At 38.4% G+C, this 20,296-nt stretch overlaps 1 gene segment (V, D, J or C); it reads right to left on the minus strand.

The window, feature by feature from the left end:
* Positions 1-3,945: 3,945 nt before the first annotated feature.
* On the minus strand, positions 3,946-5,185 carry LOC131907022 (immunoglobulin kappa variable 1D-33-like). The segment is given in 2 exon segments: positions 3,946-4,988; positions 5,137-5,185. Coding segments are annotated over 2 exon segments (372 nt in total).
* Positions 5,186-20,296: the final 15,111 nt, after the last annotated feature.

Here is a 20,296-nt window from a genome sequence, read left to right on the forward strand (position 1 = left end):
CTGGTGCCTACCTATTTCTACAATCAGTACAAGTGATATCTGTGTCTCAGGGAGGCACTCTTGGTCCAACTGGTGCTGGTAGTGTCTTTGTCTCAGGGATCCTCTGGATCTTGGGGGATGGGTGGGTTTGGGGGATAGAGTGGGACATGTGAAGATTTCAGGGTCCAACGTGGGGTGGTGGTGGTGGGAAAGTCTGCCTACAGGAGTCTTGCCTGCTTTCCTGCAATGGAGGCTGCAATGTTGGGAGTGGTGGGGCACATGTTGTGCTCCAGGGCCTAGAGACTGGGCTGACTGGCTGGGAGAACTGTCACTCACCTCTTGATCCAAATGAAGCTGGCACAGTCTGTGTCTCAGGGAGCAAATGAGGTGGATGGGTGGTTTGTGGGACAGAATGGGACTTGTAGATTACAGGGAGATTACTTGTAGATTATGGGGAGGGCGGGTCTCCCCTCAGGAGTCGTGCCTGCTGGCCTGCAACTGGGACTACCAAAAATCTCTTTTCAATAAAATGAAAAAGAAAAAGAAAAAATGTACAATTTAAAATAAATAAATAGACCCCCCCACACACACTTCCTGAGAACTGGAAACCAGCCCCCAGCTCACATGCAGCCCAGAACTCCCATCTAGACCAGAGGTGAGCACCTGGGTGACATACCCAGGGAGGCCTGCCCCTAGGTCCCATCCCTAGGCACCAGCCTTTCCCTGGGAAGACCTGCCCAAATTGGCCCCAGTTGCTGGCCAGCAGCAGGGCTCCCACAGGAAGGTTCTCCTTCTCCAAGATCCCCCAGTGGACCCTGCAATCTACATGCCCTGTCCCCACACCCATCTGCCCAAGATACTCCTCCCCACTTCCTGAGAATTGGACACCAACCCCCAGCTCCCATCTGGCTCAGAGCTCCCATCTGGCCCAGAGAGCTCACATCAAGCCCAGAGAGCTCTCATCTAGCCCAGAGAGCTCCCACCTGGCCCAGAGAAAGAGCGCTCTCACTGGACAAAGAGCCATCATTGGACCAAGAGTAAACTCAGGAGACAGGGAATCTGCCAACCCTGATTAGACCAAGAGTGGCTTTCTGAGAAGTAGAATCTGCCACCTCTCATTGGATCAAGAGAGGCTTCCTGAAAAGCCAAATATGTCAGCTCTGATGGGACCAAGAGCTCTGATAAGACCAAGAATGAATCCATGAGGAGATGGGCAGATGTCAAGGCAGAAGTACATATAACAACATAAAGAGCAATACAGCATCACCAGAACCTAGCCCTCCTCCAACCCTAAGACCTGAACATCAAAAAGTGGAAGAAGCAGAGGAAAGCAACCTTAAGAATAGCATCATGAAGATGCTAGAGGCTTTTAAAGAAAATTCAAAACATGAAATTGAGGAAAAGATAAACAAAAAGGGGAAGATATCAATAAAAAAATAAAAAGTCAAACAAAAATGGGAAGAAATCTATAAAAAAAACTAGAGGAAAAGACAAATACAACATAAGAAAACAATAAATCCCTTAAAGAAAACCGTGAAAAAGCAATGAAACAGATGAGGGAAACAGTCAAAGACCTGAAAAGGGAAATAGAAACAATGAAAAAGACACAAACAGAGGGAATGCTGGAAATAGAAAATCTGAGTAAAAAAACCCGGGGCCTATGCAGGGTCGCTTGGCTTGGCCTGAGAGGAGGGGACTGGACCTGCCTGGACTGAGTCTACCAGGTGGATCTCAGTCCGCAGGGGAGGCTTTGCCCTGGAGGAGGTGGGAATAGGGGGTGGGCTGGGGGGAAGGTGAGGGCGGCGGGAGGGGGGAGAACAAGGGAATCCGTGGCTGATATATAGAACTGAGCTGTATTGCAAAATAAAAAAAAAAAAAACCTCTACTCCACAAAACTGGAAAATTTAAAAGAAATGGATAATTTTCTGGATAGGTATCACATACCTAGGTTAAATCAAGACCAGATAAACTATTTAAATAGACTAATAACCCCTAAGGAAATAGAAACAGTCATTAAAAGTCTCTCAATCAAAAAAAAAAAAAAAAGCCCAGGAACAGATGGTTTCAATGCAGAATTCTACCAGATCTTCAAAGAAGAGTTAATACCAATACTCTTTAAATTGTTCCACACAATAGAAACAGAAGGAACATTACCAAACTCCTTCTATGAGGCTACAATTACCCTGATTCATAAGACAAACAAGGATACAACAAAGAAAGAGAACTACAGACCAATCTCCCTCATGGACATTGATGCAAAAAGAGTTCTGCTCTTGGAAAAGAAATGGAGGAGAAATGGATTTGGGAATAAGGGAGTTGGGGGGACAGTGCTGGGAAGAGTGGAGGGAGAGGAGGATGTGGTTGGGATGTATTGTATGACAGAAGTCTAAAGAAAAAGAAAAAAAAATATTCCACATACACTGAGGACAGCAGAATAGGCCTTGTACATTAAAGAGCATACAAATGAACAAAGAAGCTATCTGTGTTTGTAATATGAATCTCTTTAACAATACTTTTATTTATTTTTTATGTGCAGAATTTTACCAAGTATTGAAAAATTGCGTAAAATTACTCATATATCCCAACAAGATTATTGCTACTTAAATTATTCAACAAAATCGGAAAGGAAGGAATCTTTTCAAAATATTTTACACTGGTTTCAAAATGAGATAAAGACACAACAACAAACACTGTATATTATGTGATCAACATAGATGAAAAAAAGCTCGATAAAATACTTGCAAAGTGAATCCAAGATTAAAAGAGCGATTCATCATAATCAAGTTTGTTTCATTCAGATATTCAAGGATGGTCCAATATGTGTAAATCATTAAACCTAATTCATTATATAAATGGACACAAAGATAGAAACTATATGTTCATCTTAAATATACACAAAACGTCCTATGGAAGAAATCACTTTCTTTGTATTAAAAGTGATGAGATGGCTAGCGATAGAGGGAAAATTACTCAACACGATAAAGGCTTTACATATTAAGGCTATGGCTGGCATCATGGTAAATGGGAAAAATCCAAAGCACACCAGAAACAACACAAGGATGCTCACTCTCTGCAATACTCTTCAGTGTAGTGCTGGGAATCCTAGAGCACTAAGACAAAAGAAGAAAATAGGAAATAAATCATGGAAGAAAAACACTGAAAATAGACAGCAGGAAAATAATTTTCCTAATTTCCTATGTTATTTTGAGATTTCTGGGATCTCCAGTCACAGAGATAGAATAATTTATGAACGGATTTAGCTAGAAGCACTCAGTTAGGCAGATGATATGTTCTGATACATAAGAAATTCCAAAGCTATTACCCAAAAAGTCTTAGAACTGATGATTAACTTCAGCAAGGCTGCCTTAACAATACTTTTAAATGCATGAGTGTTGTGTCAGCATGTATGTAAGTACACAGTTTGCATGCCTGGTACCGTTAGAGGCTACAGAAGGTGCTAGATCCTCTAGAACTGAAGTTAAAGATAGATGTGTGTTGCCTGGTGGGTGCTGAGAAGCAAACCAAGGTCCTTTTCAAGTGCAACAATTCCTCTTAACCAATAGGCATTCTTTTCATTCCAATGAAACACCTAACTGTATATTTTCTTAAATTGGCACATGAATTAAATTTAATGCAATTAATATTATGGAGTATCAAAAGTTGACACACTCAGTCTAGAATTTACATAGAAATTCAATGGACAGAATAACTGAGAAATTCATAGAAATGTGGAATTATAATTTCTTACTTGTTTGTTCTTTTTTATATAAAACTGCAATAATTAAGTCCATGTAAACTTTAGGTACACAGACAGGAAGATGAATGAGACATCATGAAGAGACTGAAAATATGTTTGCAGATGACAGATAATATTTTTAGGAGAGAGACAGAATAAAAGAGAGGAGTATAGATCACTTTCGCTGTTTTTTTGTTTTGTTTTGTTTTGTTTTCCTAAAAGTATGCTCTGGAATATCAAGTCATCACCAATATCACTTCTGGAAGCGTGTTTAAGACAAGCCTTTACTTTCTATAATTTCATATAGAAAAGTTTATATTCTAATGCACACAGTGAGATTAAAAGTCATAGGCATGTGTTTCAATATTGTTGATTCTTGTAAGCAGACTAGTGGACAGAGGAGCCAGAAGAATTCTGTGTGAATTGCTGCAGATACGTGAAAGCATCAACACACACTGCTGGAATTTGGAGACACAGCAGAAGATCATAGCTAAGCAGCCATCCCTTTCTCTGACACTTGTGCTCTAGCCTTTGTGAGAAATTCAGGAATCCTTTCTACTATCAGCTTCTCTCACTAATGATTCCCTCCCTTTGGAATACTGGCATCTGCAAGTTAACTTTCTGTACATAAAGATAATGTGCTGGAATATCCACAGAAGCTTCCACTCTTCTGTATAAGTCCCAACTAGTGATACATCTCAGACTCTTCACAGGGAACTACTGTGTCCACTGTTAATGTAGAAAAGACATTGTTACTCTGTAGTGCTATGAATGAACTGAAAGAACGATAGACTATAGAGAGGACTGGTTAGCCTCTTGTACCAATAAAAAAATATTCATCATGAACTGTGTTAAAAATGTTCTAACATCTGAGAAACAGTTTCAGTGGGTGACCCACCAGGAGAAACATCTGGGGAAGCCAGGCTACATACTTCTGCTTCCTTGGGGGTTTATGTTATGACTTGTATCACTGTGGGAGGAACATTATCATGCCGTTGACAGTAATAAGTTGCCACGTCTTCAGACTGCAGGTTGCTGATCTTGAGAGAAAACTGTGTGCTATATCCACTGCCACTGAATCTCGAAGGGACCCCATCTACCAAGCTGCTTGCACTATAGATCAGGAGCTGAGGACGTTCCCCTGGTTTCTGCTGATACCATGCTAAATAACCATAAATGTTCTGACTTGCCTGGCATGTCATGGTGACACTTTCTCCAAGAGAAGCAGACAGGGAGGCTGGAGACTGTGTCATCTGGATGTCACATCTGGCACCTGAGATTGGAAAATTGAGAATAAATTTGTATACAATTAATCCTACTAGAAAAAGTCTTTCACAGAGACAGTGAAGTACTGACTAGACTCGACTGAATAAATATCCAGTGTATTTGGAAATTTCTTCATAGCAATTAAAATCCCTTACCTAAAAGCCAGAGCAGCTGCAACCCCAGGAGCTGTGTGGGGACCCTCATGTCTGTGCTGTGACAGTGTGAGGCTGACTCCAGCACAGGAGTGACGTGACTATGAAGAAGGGGAGCAGGCACGTTCTGGGCACATGCAAATCAGCAATGGTTGAGCACAGCCATAGGCACAGGGTGTGACCTGACTATGAAGAAGTCCTTAGGGCAATGGGCTGTGCTTTGGGCACATGCAAATCAGCAATGGCGATTGGACAAGCTGGTGACTTATTACAGGCCTCTGGCACTCTTATGTATCAGATCAGAAAGACAGTACAGGTTCATTTGTAGGAATGTGCTCCTCTTTGGACAACAAAGAACAACAGCACTCAAGTGTTGCACTTTATTTTGATATCTGTCATGTTCAATGTAGAATTTCCTTGTTATGTTTCCCTCCATAGCAGGGACTGTGTCAGATATGGTGCAGTTCTAGAAAGTACATAAATCCTTACAAGACCCTTTCAAAGGTAGCTGTAGATGTTTTTTAGGCCAGGCAGCTATTTCTTCTTTTCTATTTATTTATGAGATTGTATTTAACTAAGGCATTCCTCTCTTCCTTTCCTCCCCCTATATCCTCCTAACACCTCCCCATACCCTCCTTCAAATTCATAGCCTTTTTATTACTGTATTACTTTATGAATATACTTGTGTATATATGAATATTCCTAAATGTAAACAGTTAACTATATATAATGATACTTGCTGTATGTTTTCAGGTCTGATCATTGGGCCCTGAGCAACCAATTGGTGTGCTCTTTCCTGGGGAAGAGTCCCTCTCCTGCTTCCAGTTTTACTCAGTTGTCTGTAATCCTTTGGGGGGAATCAAAGCCTCATGGACTTTTCCCCATCCAGCTTTGAATGCTTTTTGATGTCCTCCCTGTTCAGCTCTTATTTGATGAGTATAGTAGTGTTGGTGAGAATTTACAAGTATAAGTTCCTGATGTTACTAGGAGGCAAAAATATCTCAGCAAGGTCCCTGATCCTATGGCTCTTACAATCTTTTCATCACAGTTACAACTTTTCCCTGAGTCTTGAGTATGGGAGTATTATAATTAAGGTTTTAAAGATGTGGAGTCTGATAAATGTGTATGACCATTTTGGTGGATGTTTCAACACCAGTATGTCTGGTTCCCACAGAGGTCAGAAAAGGGTGACATATCTCCTGGAACTGGAATTGTTTCAAACTATCATGTGGGAAATGGGAATTAAGCCTCATTTCTCTGCAAGAACAAAAAGTGCTCTTGGAGCCATTTTTTCAACCAGACCCTGAAAATTATCATTTTATGTGACTTATGGCCATTTTGCAAACACACAGTCCCATTTATTATTTTCTCCTTTTCATTATCTGTTTCTAAAACTCACCCCAACCACATACTGACTTTCATCTTCTTTGTAGAATCTTATATGACTTTGCTACAGAACACTCACCCACACAGTGGTTATATAGAGTGTATTTGTTCTCTACATACAAGCAGAGCTTAAATCATAGTACTCACACCTCATGTCAAGAGAGCTGGTGGAAGTCAGTGTTTGCGTGTGCTGAACCTGTCCTACCCCTGGGGAAATCAACAGAGAAGCCAATCTTCTATTCTATTCTTTGAGAATTAAGACTTCACTTGCATCATGTTGGATTGATACAGAGTCTGAGTGTTTTCAGCTGGCTACCTATACCTTCATTTCCTTCATGAAGTTTCATTCTCAGAACATCCTATAGTTCTTATTGGACACAAGATACAATTTAAAACACTGGGTCAGTAACTGTCCACACTGAACGTGTAATAGTCAAAATCCTCTAGAAGCCTATTTTCCAGCTCATGCCATTGCCATAGAGAAAATAACAATACAGTCAAACTACAATCTAATTATTTTACTGTTGTTTAAACCTCCATGACATGCACAATGTCTTATCCATAAAAGTGTGTAAAATGATGAGATTCCTTAGTAGAAAGACACATTATCACTAATAGGGCATGCCTAATTCTAACATCATGTGTTTGCTCCATAGAGTACTGTCTGCATATTGACTAGAGAACTACAAAAGGAAACAACACATGAAAGTGATGTTTATTTAGTGTGGGGAAAGTACAGGTCCTCAGATCATTCTCACAGCAGTAACAAGAGGATTTGGAGATCATGAAGTTCACAATCACATTCCATCACAGCCAGTTACTTCATGTCCCCAAATAAAGAAATAATATGGTTTCCTGTCTCAATTCTAAGACGCTGAGGACAGTCTTCCATATAGGAAAAAAAGCAACAAGGAAAAATTGTTAATTTTCATAGATGTATACCCAAAGCAATGTTTAAGATTGGATATTCAAGTTTGGAAAAATGCACAAAAGAGACTTTTCAAAAGCCAATGAAATGTCATGCCTTTCAGGTATATCACTTTCTATAATGATTCTTTGAGATCATTGGAGAATTGGATGTCAGCTGTATGAGGTAAAATGTTTTCTTTCTGACAGGATTTATTCCTCTGGACCTTATGTTCTCAACTTTAGAAACTCTTTAGGGTACTAACCAGGATCCTCCATTCAGTTTATAAGAATCCACAATCTAGCTGCTGCATCAGCTCTGCACTGGACTATAGTAAGTGAAGGGGAAAAAAAGCAGGCATCACACTGACTCCACCCTCCCTGTTCCTGAAGATCATTGTTCAGGGCCAGAGCCCTAGGACAGGCTTTTCTCCATCTATGTCATAAGGAATTTGTCAGCATCTCCAGTCTCTACTGACTAACAGTGGGTAAGTAAAGTACTAGGACCACTCTCATATAAGTGGGCAGGTCTAGGAGAAAATGCTACAAGCCAAATGAATCAGAAACTAGAACCTTCTCTTGTCATTAGTCGTCCAATGTTTGTTGGTCAAAAGCTGGTGATTCTGACTGGATAGACATTTATTAATGTCTCCCCTATTGGAGAGAGTTTTAAAATAAGAACAGGATGGAATTTTGTCCAAATGGGGACCCAAGAAGGTGGACAGTGATTTATGGCAAATTGTAATGCACTAAACAAACGTTAATGAAAAATTCTAGGAATGTTTCTTCCTATGAATGATCAACAGTTTTAGTAAGAATTCTGCCACCGTACATAAATATGTGCAGGAACATACAGATATGCAGTCCAATTCTTGCTATCAAGAAGTAATAAAATATGCCAGGGTGTAGCTTAATCATGGACTTCTTGCCTACTCTGAAAAAATAACCCTGGATTACAATCATATCATTGCATTAACTTGGCATGGTGATGCATTCTTGTAGTTCCAGATCTTGGAAGTTAGAAGCAGGGATTCCTGAATTTCAAGGTCACTATTGACTACAATAGGAAGCCAGTCAGAGCTACATGAGACCCAGACTTTTCAGGAAATAAATATGTTTGGAAGCCAGTTAGAAAATATTAATGACAATACATTAACCATAGTTACAAAAGTTAATGGAGTACAGAATTTATTACTTCCAACACATTCAATACATATTTGAGTTACATCAGATAAAACCATGTAGGTTGGCAAGAGAATTAACGAAAAATACATTTTTATACTTAATCTCTGGATCATCCTAAGCATGTATATGATTAGAACTAGTATTTGGCCATATTGTGTCAAGGTCATCCAATGTGAAGGCATCCCCTAGTTCTATAACAAATTGTAGGCTATTTCATGCCCCTTAGTTAATGTGGTTCATTGTAGGGTTTTGTGTCTCCACCGTTCTCTCAGGGCTGTTGTAGCAACAAGTTGTTACTACTGCAAAGCAGCAATAGCCTGTGGGTAAGAAAAATCACAACACCCATAAACTCCAGTGCAGGGAAGAGGTAAATATTTTAAATCTGAAAGAAGAATTGTATTGAATATGTAATGGCTTAAAATCTGTTTATTAATTAGTCAGGTGAATTATTGTATGTAGGAACATAGTTGTAACCTCTGTATACGAGTATATGTAAATGGTGTGTACCTCTAGATTCTAAAATTTAAATACTATATTATAAAATGTCCTTAACACACACTTTAGATTATAGTATCAAGATCTTTGGTCATAATTTGCAAGTTTTATGATAGTGGTTGTTTGTTAGGTACAGACAAAGGAAATATGTAACATTTCCACAGTGATACATTCTACAAAGTTGCAGTAAGATACTATCCACATTATTCACCAGAAGAAGAATTGGTAAATAACTCTGCTTTCATTGTTTATGTCTTTCCCATGGAGACAGAGAGTCTTGATGAAGGACTGTTCTGAGGCAGAGCTGTCACTCCTCCAGAAATTGGAAAGTGATATGAAAATATGGATCATAAAGCCTTGAATATATTCTCAAAAGCCCAAAGATATCCTCCACAGGACCAGTGCCAAGCTGAGGATATCTGAATCAAAGCTCTCAAATATTCTTCTGCACAGAGTGTTACAAAGATGGGGACTGTGGTTGTCTTACCCATTATTTCCATCTACACATTTTCTATTCTTTTTAGGACAGAGGGACTTCTTAAGGTCTTTCAGTGAAACTCAGCTTTGATTCCATTGCAGAAATATTGAGAGAATCTGCCCTATATCCATCAAATTCTTGACCATATTGCATCATCTGAGGGAAAAGCCACTGGGTCCTGAGAAGGTGAAAGATTTTTTTCCTCTATTTTGTAGACCTTGTGAATGGGACACTGTTCTTCTGTTGGTAGTGGTAAGTGGCAGCATCTTCAACCACGATGTTGCTGATTGTGAGAGAGTAAGATGTCACAGGCTCACTGCCACTGAAATGAGTTGTGACTCCAGAAGTCAGATTGGAAATGACATAAATCAGGAGCTTAGGATTTGCTCTCTGCTTCTGCCGATACCAGTGGAAGTTTGCAGAATTGTCATTTGACATGGTCCTGCAGATGATAGTGACCCTCTCTTCTTGAGGAACGGCAAGGGATGCTGGAGACTGGATAACAACAATTTCTTCATTTAAAAGTATGGAAGGAAAGATGAAAGGAGATAGAAATTAGTAAATCGAAGATGTGAGAATATCTTCATATTACTTTCCATGCAAAGAAGATAAAGATGACAACAAAGAAGAAGCAGGGCACAAGGAGGATGAGAAAGAAGAGGAGGAAAGAAAGGATAGAAAGAAGAAAAGAATGAAAGAATGAAGCAAGATTCTAGTATATTTTTATACCATGCACACTATACAAAGGGGGAAAAGACCATGTCAAGAAGAAATAGAAGAGGAGAAGGAGAAAAGAAATAATGAAGGAAGGAAGGAAAGGTGCTTCTTTTAAACTAAAACATCCAGAAGAAAAATGATGCTATATTTTAGCTTGGAGCCTCAGCTGTTTCCCATCCTAGACACAAAGTAGCAACAAGTTGACAGTTTGCACCAGCAAATCCATTTCATTGTCTGGTCTGTGTCTCTAACCACAAACCTCTTTTTGAAGTTCATTCTCTCTAAAACAAACTGAGCCATTTGTGGTTTCTGAAGACCAGATACGCAAACAGCAACATGTAGCCTAGGATGCCCTTGTCTCATAAATACATGTGTCCTTTCACTTATCTATAGTCTTAAGTTGGTAAAGACCCAAAGCTCTTGATGTTTTTTGTTTGTTTGTTTGTTTTCTCTACAGTGTTGCAAGCTTTTAATCAAGAGAAATCCTCACATGTTTCCTAATAGCTAGGTTTAATTTGACTCGCGTGGATGACAAGTTCTACTCTGTAGCGTGTGGTATTTATTTTTTCCATGATAAATCTCAGCTAAGGATGACGATAATGTACATCAGAAAACCTGAGGCCCCAGATCTTCCACCTCTTTCTTCTAACAGCTATTCAACTAAAGCTTTGTTCATACATTTCAGTCTAATCAAATGTCCCTGAGCATGTAAAGCCCTGGAAAAACAAGTGTGTTGTGACAATTTGTGATCTGTGGATATTTCTGCAAATGACATACCCTGCTAAACACTCATTTTTGAAACAGAAGGAAATAGAAATATAAATACTAATATTGTAGCATCCAACATTCTCACTCTTGGTAATTTTGAGAAGACCTTGATCTTTTTCTACCAGGGCTGCTTTTTATAAACTGGAGTGAGCCCCTGGAGAACATTTCTCCCCTCTAATGACATTGAATTTTCAGGATCATCACCTTTCAGAGGTTTCGTTAATGAAATGTGATCAGACTAATCTCACACATGTGATCAAAATCCTGAAAATATTAGTAGATGCGTTAGTACATCAAGAATTGGGAAACATTTTCATTCCTAGTTTTTCAGTGATGTTCAGCTCTAAGGCTGGTGACTTTGACAAAATAAACATGTTAATATTGCCCTCTGCTGGGCAGATGTGTAATAGAACAAGTCCGAGCCTAGAGGAATAATCACAAGGATGATGATCAGTGTAAATCTTTATGTGCTTGGAAAAAACTTACAGAAAGCCAAAACTTGGAGTGTTCCTCACTCTGTGTACTTATAGAAAAACTAATAATTATGCAAATGTAGTCAGATACATAGTCATCAACATACAAACGTTCACCCCACTTCTTGCTATGTAAACATAAGGAAAAATTAATAAGAAGGCTTATTAAACATAGATGTAAATGTTTGGAAATTGTATGAATTCCTAAGAATACAATATGTCCTTATTCACAGTTATCGTGTCTTACAATGGGGATATACCAAGTAGAATTATGTAGATCAGAAATATGATGCAGCTCACTGTAACTGTTATGTTTTCAAACTTGCCATGTTTACATTACTCCTCTAAGAAAGCATTCCATAGCCTATCTCCTCATTGTCAGGCTCTTAAATTTTTATGAATCATTTTCTTTAGGTTTCCCATGTCTTAGAGCAGAACAGGTGACATTTTTTTTTTTCCTTATGGCTAAGCACTCCACAGTCACTTGTTCTGAGCACCATGACCATCCATGGGTTTCTGTAGTAATAATATTTGATTACAAAGAAACTTCTTTGATGGCTATTGGATTTGTCAAAAGGTGATTAATGACTCCAACAAAGAAATATAGAGTGGAAATTATAGACATCTTTACAGTTTGTCAATTTAATTCCTTCACTCAACCTTCACTATGGGACGTAGTACCATCCTCCTTGTCTACATCTCTCAAAGATCATCACTTGTGGAGCAAATCAGAGAATTAATAAGAGGTTAGACTGGCCGCAAAAGATACTAGACAGAGCTCCTAAATTATTGAATTGTGTATATATTCAGTTATGATTTGGGATCCAAAATAGACTCCATGGTAGTGGATTTGAGATACATTTCACTCTTAGCATAAATATCTAAGAGTGTGAAGGTATTGCAACTAACTATTGTCAATAGTTCTATAAGTTACTTTCCGTAACTCATAAATCAGTCAGGTCAGCAGATATAGAGGCTGAAATGTTCCATTTGTTTCTCTCAGCATCTCTATTATCTAATAATATTTTCTTGTACAAACAGACTTTGAAGGTGTCTAGGAAACATAGATGGGAAAGTTCAGGAAGGGCCCTCTGTCGGGAATTGGTTTTATTGTCTCTTAGCCCCAGCAGAACAGATATGACAAGAATACTCATGATTTTCTTTATCTTATTGTTTGTCATAGGTTGTTTCTCTGAGTTACAGCACCAGGTAGGGTTAGAATATTGGCCTGCTACTTTAACACTTCAGTGAGTCTTAGTAAGCCAGATCCATACCTTGAATTGACTCTGCCATACATCACACCCATGCAGCTTTCTACCATGAACAGAGTTAAGAATCCATGTTCTGCTGTAGTTTTACAATTTCAAGTGAATTCATGATTAAACCTGGACTCTCAATGTCCTTTTCCAAATATGCCATCTTAGAGACCTTAAATAATATGGCCTTAAACTTCCTGTCAACAACGCAAAGCTTATATAACTCAGATATCCCCTCTGAGCCTTTCTATGGAGTCACTTTACTTTGGGTGTGACCTGATATGCCATCCCTCTGATGAAGGCTTTCTCTATTATTCTTACCCTTTTATATGCTACCTCGTTAAAGAATTCTCTCTCCAGTGTTCTTAATCTGTTTTTTAACAAATAGGTTTTATTATTTAAATATATGATTTTTACATTCATTGGTGTTTTGCCTATGTATAGGTCTGTAGGAGACTGTCAGAAGGTCTGGAACTGGAGTTACAGACAGGTGTGAACTTCCATGTGGGTGATGAGAATTGAATGCAGTTCCCCTGGAAGAACAGCTAGTGCTCTTAACCATGGAGCCATCCCCTCTTGAGTGCTGGGATTAAAGGCTTGTGACAGAATGCCTTTCTCTCCAGCTTTTAATGAAGGCAATTTATTCTCTCTCTCTCTCTCTTTCTGTGTGTGTGTGTGTGTGTGTGTGTGTGTGTGTGTGTGTGTGTGTGTGCGCGTGTGCATGTGTGTGTGTCTCCATATACATACATATTATGAATATATATTCAAAGATTTGTTAATTTTGATTTTATGAATACCTGCACATATATTATGTGTACCAGGTATTGGCCAAATGCCATTGGAGGCCCGAAGAATGTGTTGGCTTTCATGGAACTGAAGTTACAGATGGTTCTGAGGCACCATGTGCAGGCTGGCACCAAACCTGTATCCTCCACAAGAGCAGGACATACTCTCAACCACTATGCCATCTCTCTAGTTCCTCTTACATTGCTTTAAATAAATTGTTCATTCATTTCTTTTTAAATCATTCTCAAACAAAATCATGAATCCTGGTCTTGAGATCCTTTCTTCTAGTAAATCTCATTTCTGAGGGGTTATTTTGTGATAGTTCCTTTGAGAAACCAACAACCATGCATACCACTCTATTATATTTGCCAAATGTGAGTCATATAGCAAAACATAAAAATTTGTAGACATTCAATAACAGATTGGTTGAATATAGCAAATTGGTATCTCAATAATAATCTTTGAAAATTTTAAGAAATATGGTGATTTGAAGCTGAAATATTTCATAAGATTGAACACTTGAGTCCAGGTTAAGTCCTATTTTGGAAGTGTGCTGGTGTTACTGAAATTTTGTTTATGTCATGGTCTATTTTTCAGTTGAATAGAGCTTTTGGTTCAAGAAGCAGAGTTCACATTCAGCTTGCCTGAATGGATCAGAGAGTCATTGGGGGACTCAAGATAAGTGAAAGAGTGGGGAAGAAGAGGCCTGGCCAAAATGTTACACAGTGCTTTTGGAACCAGGAGGCTAAGGGTGGAGGGTGTGTCGAGACTATGGTGACTGTCTCAGGTTTTTATCTTACATTTATCCCCGAGTTTTATATTATAATAAATGGTAAAAATAATCCCTCCATGCTGGCTTGTCTTTTTCTTTTTCTATTCTTGTTAACTTGATACAAGGTAGAGTCATCTGGGAGAGGGAATTTTAACTGTGGGATTGCCTTTATCACCTGGCCTATAGGTAAGTCTGTGGGGGAATTTTCTTGATTAATTGTTCATGTGGGAGGGTTCAGACACCTGTGGATGGTACCATCTTGGGACAGATGGTCTTGGCTGATACAACAAAGCAAATTCAGAAATCCATGGGAAGTAAAGCAATAAGCAGATTTTGTTTTCATAGCCTTTGCCACCTGAACTCCCTTCATGATAGACTCCAAGCTGTAAGCTGGAATAACCAAATTCTTATTCAAGTTGATTTTGGTCATGGTGTTTATTATAGCAAGAGATATAAAACTAAATAAGGAGATTCTAGAAACGTTGGCATAGATTTCCTGAGAAAGTAGGCACTTGAGGAAGGTCCTTGGGGACATAGTACTTATGATGGATATTTCTGTTCTAGGTCTGTGCTTTCAGGCCTTTGGTGATGTTAACTGAGGGGCTACAAAGAGCTTTCCAGAGTGTGATGGATTTTAAACCTCTAATAACAAGATTCAAATAAGTATTTTCTTTAAAAAAAAAAAAACTCTTTTTAAAAAATCACTTATTTCAGTTATGGTAATGCAAAATTGATTAATAAAACATGTCTGTTATTTCAAGAAAGTAAATACTAGAGATTGGGATTCTCTAGGGCTCATTTATACAGATAGCCTAGGGTAGAGAGCCTCCATGTCTGTTGCTCTGAGGCATGTCCAACAAACCCAGTGATGCTGTTCTGATGTACTTGACTCCCTATAACATATTCCTCATAATTTTCTAGTACTTACCATGCTACCATTTCATGCTTCTATATGCAGATGCTTCCTCATATTAAATTTTCTGCTCTTGACTTCCAAGTCTTTTAATAGAGTCCACGATTGCCAAAGCTGTATTAGAAAATGATTATCTCAGAAGGATAATTCCAGTAGAGTTAGTGATGTTGAGGGCGATGACAGTAGACATAATTATCAATATTTACATATCCTCATTAAGGCACACAATGAACAAAAAATGAGGAATGACATACACAGCAATCTTTAAAACCTCTCCTTTCCCTTAATACACAAATATACTCCTGTTCCCAATTTTCAGGAATGTAGACAGCTTTCTATGAAACTTTTTGTCACACAGATGCTAATGTTGATGTCTGGATTAATGTTAAGTAATAACCCTTAATCTTGCATGGTTTCTTATAAAATTCACCAATTAAGAACACAGCCATGATATTTAAGAGTTAAAATAAGAGAATGTAACAGAATATAATACTGACCAATTACAGAGAGAGAAATAGATATAAGTAAGGACTGCAGATTAACCATTATTGTGTTGCAGGAAGATAAGAACATCAGCTGAGCAACCCAGCACCACCTAGACAGGTCTCAGTAGCATATCTCCAAGATCATGCAGCAATCTTCCTGACCAGCTGCAACCACCTTATATAGGCCTGTTAATGGGTGAAGTATAGACTATAAATTGTTAGAGTCCTTTTTCATTTTTATTTTCTGCTATAAGAACCCAATTGATGATGCAAGCCTGATGCCTGGGGTGTTATAACCTCTATCTCTAATTAAATAGCATGACAATGATTTTAATTTTTCGTTGCTAACACAGAGAACATTACTACAAGAAAAAAAATATTGCATGGCTACTTCTATTAAAATCTCAAAATATCCTTGAATCCTGGGTGAATTTAAAAAAATACTATCAACAGATGGATAGACACTGAGAAATGACTGGGTACTCCAACCAGAAATGTTTGCTTCCTTTTGAGTTTTTGTTATGATAATATCATCCTTGGAGGAAGCCCATAATACTTTTAGCAATAATTAGCTGCAAAATCTTCAGACTCCAGGCTTCTGAAGAAATATATCCCAGACCCACTACCACTAAACCTCTATGGACTCCATTTGCAAAGTAGGTGGTATAATATAATAGGTACTAAGGACCTCTTCCAGGTTTCTGCTGGTACTAGTTTAAATAATTGCTAATCCTTTAACTGGCCCAATAGTTGATGGTGTTTCCTGGTGATGCAGAGAGAGATGATGGGATTTGAGTCAGCTAGATGGCTCCTTGTCCACCTGAGGTTGGAAACATATAATCTGTAAATTATGGTAAAGAAAGAATTGTAGTGGGTAGCCATTCCAGCTTTGATCTGGAAGTTCCAACCCCCATTGAGACTTCGGCAACTGTCACGCCTACAAGGCGGGGCCAAGGGAGGCGCCTGGAGACCTGAGGTCTGGATCGGCGGGCACTCTCTCTGTTCCAGGACCCTGGGCGGTGGAGGTGGGCCAAAGAGCTCCAAAGAACACCGCTGGACTGTGATACACCTTCCCCAGACCCTGCGACCTACCAATCCCTTAATTTGTAAGTTACGCCATTAAATAAATCTCCTTTTAACTACGTGGAGTGGCCTTAATAATTTCACCAATAAAGAATTACCTGGCCGGGCGGTGGTGGCGCACGCCTTTAATCCCAGCACTCGGGAGGCAGAGCCAGGCGGATCTCTGTGAGTTCGAGGCCAGCCTGGGCTACCAAGTGAGTTCCAGGAGAGGCACAAAGCTACACAGAGAAACCCTGTCTCGAAAAACCAAAAAAAAAAAAAAAAAAAAAAAAAAAAAAAAAAAAAAAAAAAAAAAAAAAAAAGAATTACCTGAAGAATGAGGCAGCATTTGTTACTGTGTGCTAAGTGATACAATGATGCCTTCCTTCCTCACCTGGGAGCAAGACCAACAGGAGTTCTAAAATGAGCCCCAGGAGATGAGCAGGAGCCATCATTCTTTAGTTTTTCCCCCAGTAACACTGATATCTGAACTGGTTTTGAACAGCTTATTAAGTAGCATTCAGATCAATAGATTGTGCTCTGGCACATGCAAATCATAAAGAATTTGATTAATCTGGACACAACTTCTAGGCTGATTCATCTCAGTAAGTCAGCAAGGACCTGTGTCACCAGCTGTCCTATGGTAGATAAGGAATGTGCAAATTATTGACAATGCATGTGTTGGGGCAAATGGACAGCATCAATATTATCCTTTGAAAACATACTATTGTAACATGATTAGTTTCAATTTTAATACATGCTTACTATGCTACTGTTTCAGGTGGGACATAGACTGTATTCCCAGAAGTTAAAGAAATGAACCTTATAGACTCCCTTGACGCTTCTATGTGCTACTGCTATCAAAGTGTGTTTCTTTTCCTCCATTTCATGACATAGTTGGTGAAAAGACAGACTATATTAACCAGAACCACCAGAGTTGGGATTTATAATAAAGAACTGGCTCTGCCAACACTAATCTGTACTCTTCAGCTAAGCCATCTGCCTTACTGTTTAGGAATTTTTTTTTGCTTCATATCTTTCATCATGAGCAGACAGAGTTGGGATATCCCCTCTTCCAGTGTGAGAAAATGGCCTCCTTTCAGTCTCTGCTAAATACCACATTTGTATCTCTGACTAGTATTCCTAGAAGATACAGATTGTTGCTCCTGTTCTACATCTGGAGTTAAAGCAAGTGATTGTCTTCCGAGGTGGAAGCCCTCTCCTTAACATGTGCTCATTTACACCTTTGAATCTACGATGTTCTCTAAACATGGATATTTTTATCACAATCATATTGTTTCTGTATTCTAGAAAGCAAGGTTCTCAATGGGTCTGGATAGACCAGTGGAGCCTATTGAGTCTGAATAGAGAAATATGCTGGAAGGAAAATGGAGACTCTTCACAGCTTCACAGGAAGTTACAGCCACAATGGAGTTCAGAGTTACTCCTTCCATAGTAGGTAGTATTGTTACTGTGGATTCAGACTGTCAGATCAACAGAAGTGGGACAAGGAGACCATTAACATAGGTATTTTCCCTCTGATTCTGAGTTACTCTAACTCTGCTTGAGGCATGCCACACACACACAAAAAAATCATAGTGGAAAGGCTGTACATGTAGATAGGAAAATGTTTCCAAAGGAGTTATAAGAGATGACAACAAATGGTGTAGGATTTGAGCATGGGATTGATCAAATAAATAAATGAATTAATGAAAATAAGGGCCATAGTATTTAATGTAAAGAGAGATGAAATAAATTATCTAAAAGTTTAGAAATGTCATTATAAATATGTAATATTTAAACTCACATAATTTTAGATAGAAATATGAATACTTATCTCTCTGTGGATTTATGTGCAAAAAGATGTATAGATCATTGACTTTTCATAGCATAGATTAGCTTACTAACCCAAAGAAGCCAAAAATTCTAAATCCCACAAATTTAAGAGAAATTATTCTTCTTTGGGGAAATATCATTTCTGAATCTAGAATTTTCAACTAAGAAATTCTGTAATCATAAAAGGATCAGATGACCAAAAATTGAATCCAATTTCATGAGACATCTTTTGATCAGACCAGGAGACTTTGTAAAACACAATAATTAGCATAGTATACTTATTAGAGAAAAATAGGAATCTTTGAAATAGACTAGTATTTTAAATAGTAAATAGAAATTAAAGAAAGTATCAGAGATTTTTTCATAAATTCTCATTTGCATAAAGGAGAAAAGTAACTTGGCAACCGAGAATTTTGGTAAATATGACTGTCCTGAAACTCACTCTTTAGACCGGGGTGACCTGGAACTCACAGAGATCCAACTGCCTCTGCTTCCTGAGTGCTGGAATTAAAGGCATGCACCTCCACTACCCAGCTGGCAGACACTATCTTAACCAAGGACCAAAGCGAACATCTTAAAGTGATTGAGTCACCTGAAATCTTGTAACTGCTGTTGAGAATAAATACACAAGTACCTCAGAATTTGAATGTGTTTGAACAGAGGGTGTTTAATGAGATTATTCTGTTCAGTTAAATTTGGTGATTCCAAAACCAAATATCATTAGTGCCATTAACATAAAATTAGTAAGCAGAGGCATAATAGGAATGAACATTGAAGACATAGGAAGATGTTCTATAAGCCAAGGTGAGAGAACTCACAAGAGAATAATGTGGATAATATCTTGAATTCTCTGTTGTATTTCACCAATACTGAGACTCTTCTAAACAATATATTTAAATAATTGTCTCTCCAATATCGAAACTCCTTAAACAATCTCTGTAAATACCCTGTGTCCAAACACACTCACACATTCTGAAGTACTGGTGTGTTTTTCCTCAGTATTGAGACTAACAATGCCTAATTGTACTTGGAAGACTTTCTATAGAATTTCTCTGGAAAGATACACAGAAATATCTATTCATCCCAGACAGGAAATTCACAAGGAGCAAAGAACCAATACTATCCATGTCTGGGTGGGTGTGTTAATGGGTTTATAGGAATTGCTTACACTTGTGAGGTTCTCAACCTTCATAATGCTCCATTTCTTTAGTATAGTTCCTCATGTTGTAGTAAACCTCAACTATAAATTTTGTTGCTACTTCAAAACTGTAATTTTGCTACTGTTATAAAATGTAATGTAAAAATGTGATATGCAGAATGGTCTTAGCTGACCCTGGAAAAGAGTAACTTGACCCTCCCAAAGTGGTTGCACCATACAGGTTGAGAACTGCTGGCTTACAGGACCATGGCTTAGGTGTTACTTACTGGAGTATGGGTGAATCACTGAAGAGACCCACAGCTGCATTAACCAACCGAATACTTATGCAAGTCAATGTTTTATATACTGTACCTAGCACATCTGTCTGTGGAGTGAATATTTTCAGTTTGTAAGGTCAAAGAGAAGGAATGGCTGAAATCTCAGGTGGAAGTTAATGAGCAGCTATTTTTTAACTTTCTTTTTATTCATTCTTTGTGTCTTTCACAT

This window comes from Peromyscus eremicus, chromosome 3 (genome assembly GCF_949786415.1).
Source record: "Peromyscus eremicus chromosome 3, PerEre_H2_v1, whole genome shotgun sequence".
NCBI lineage: Eukaryota > Metazoa > Chordata > Mammalia > Rodentia > Cricetidae > Peromyscus > Peromyscus eremicus.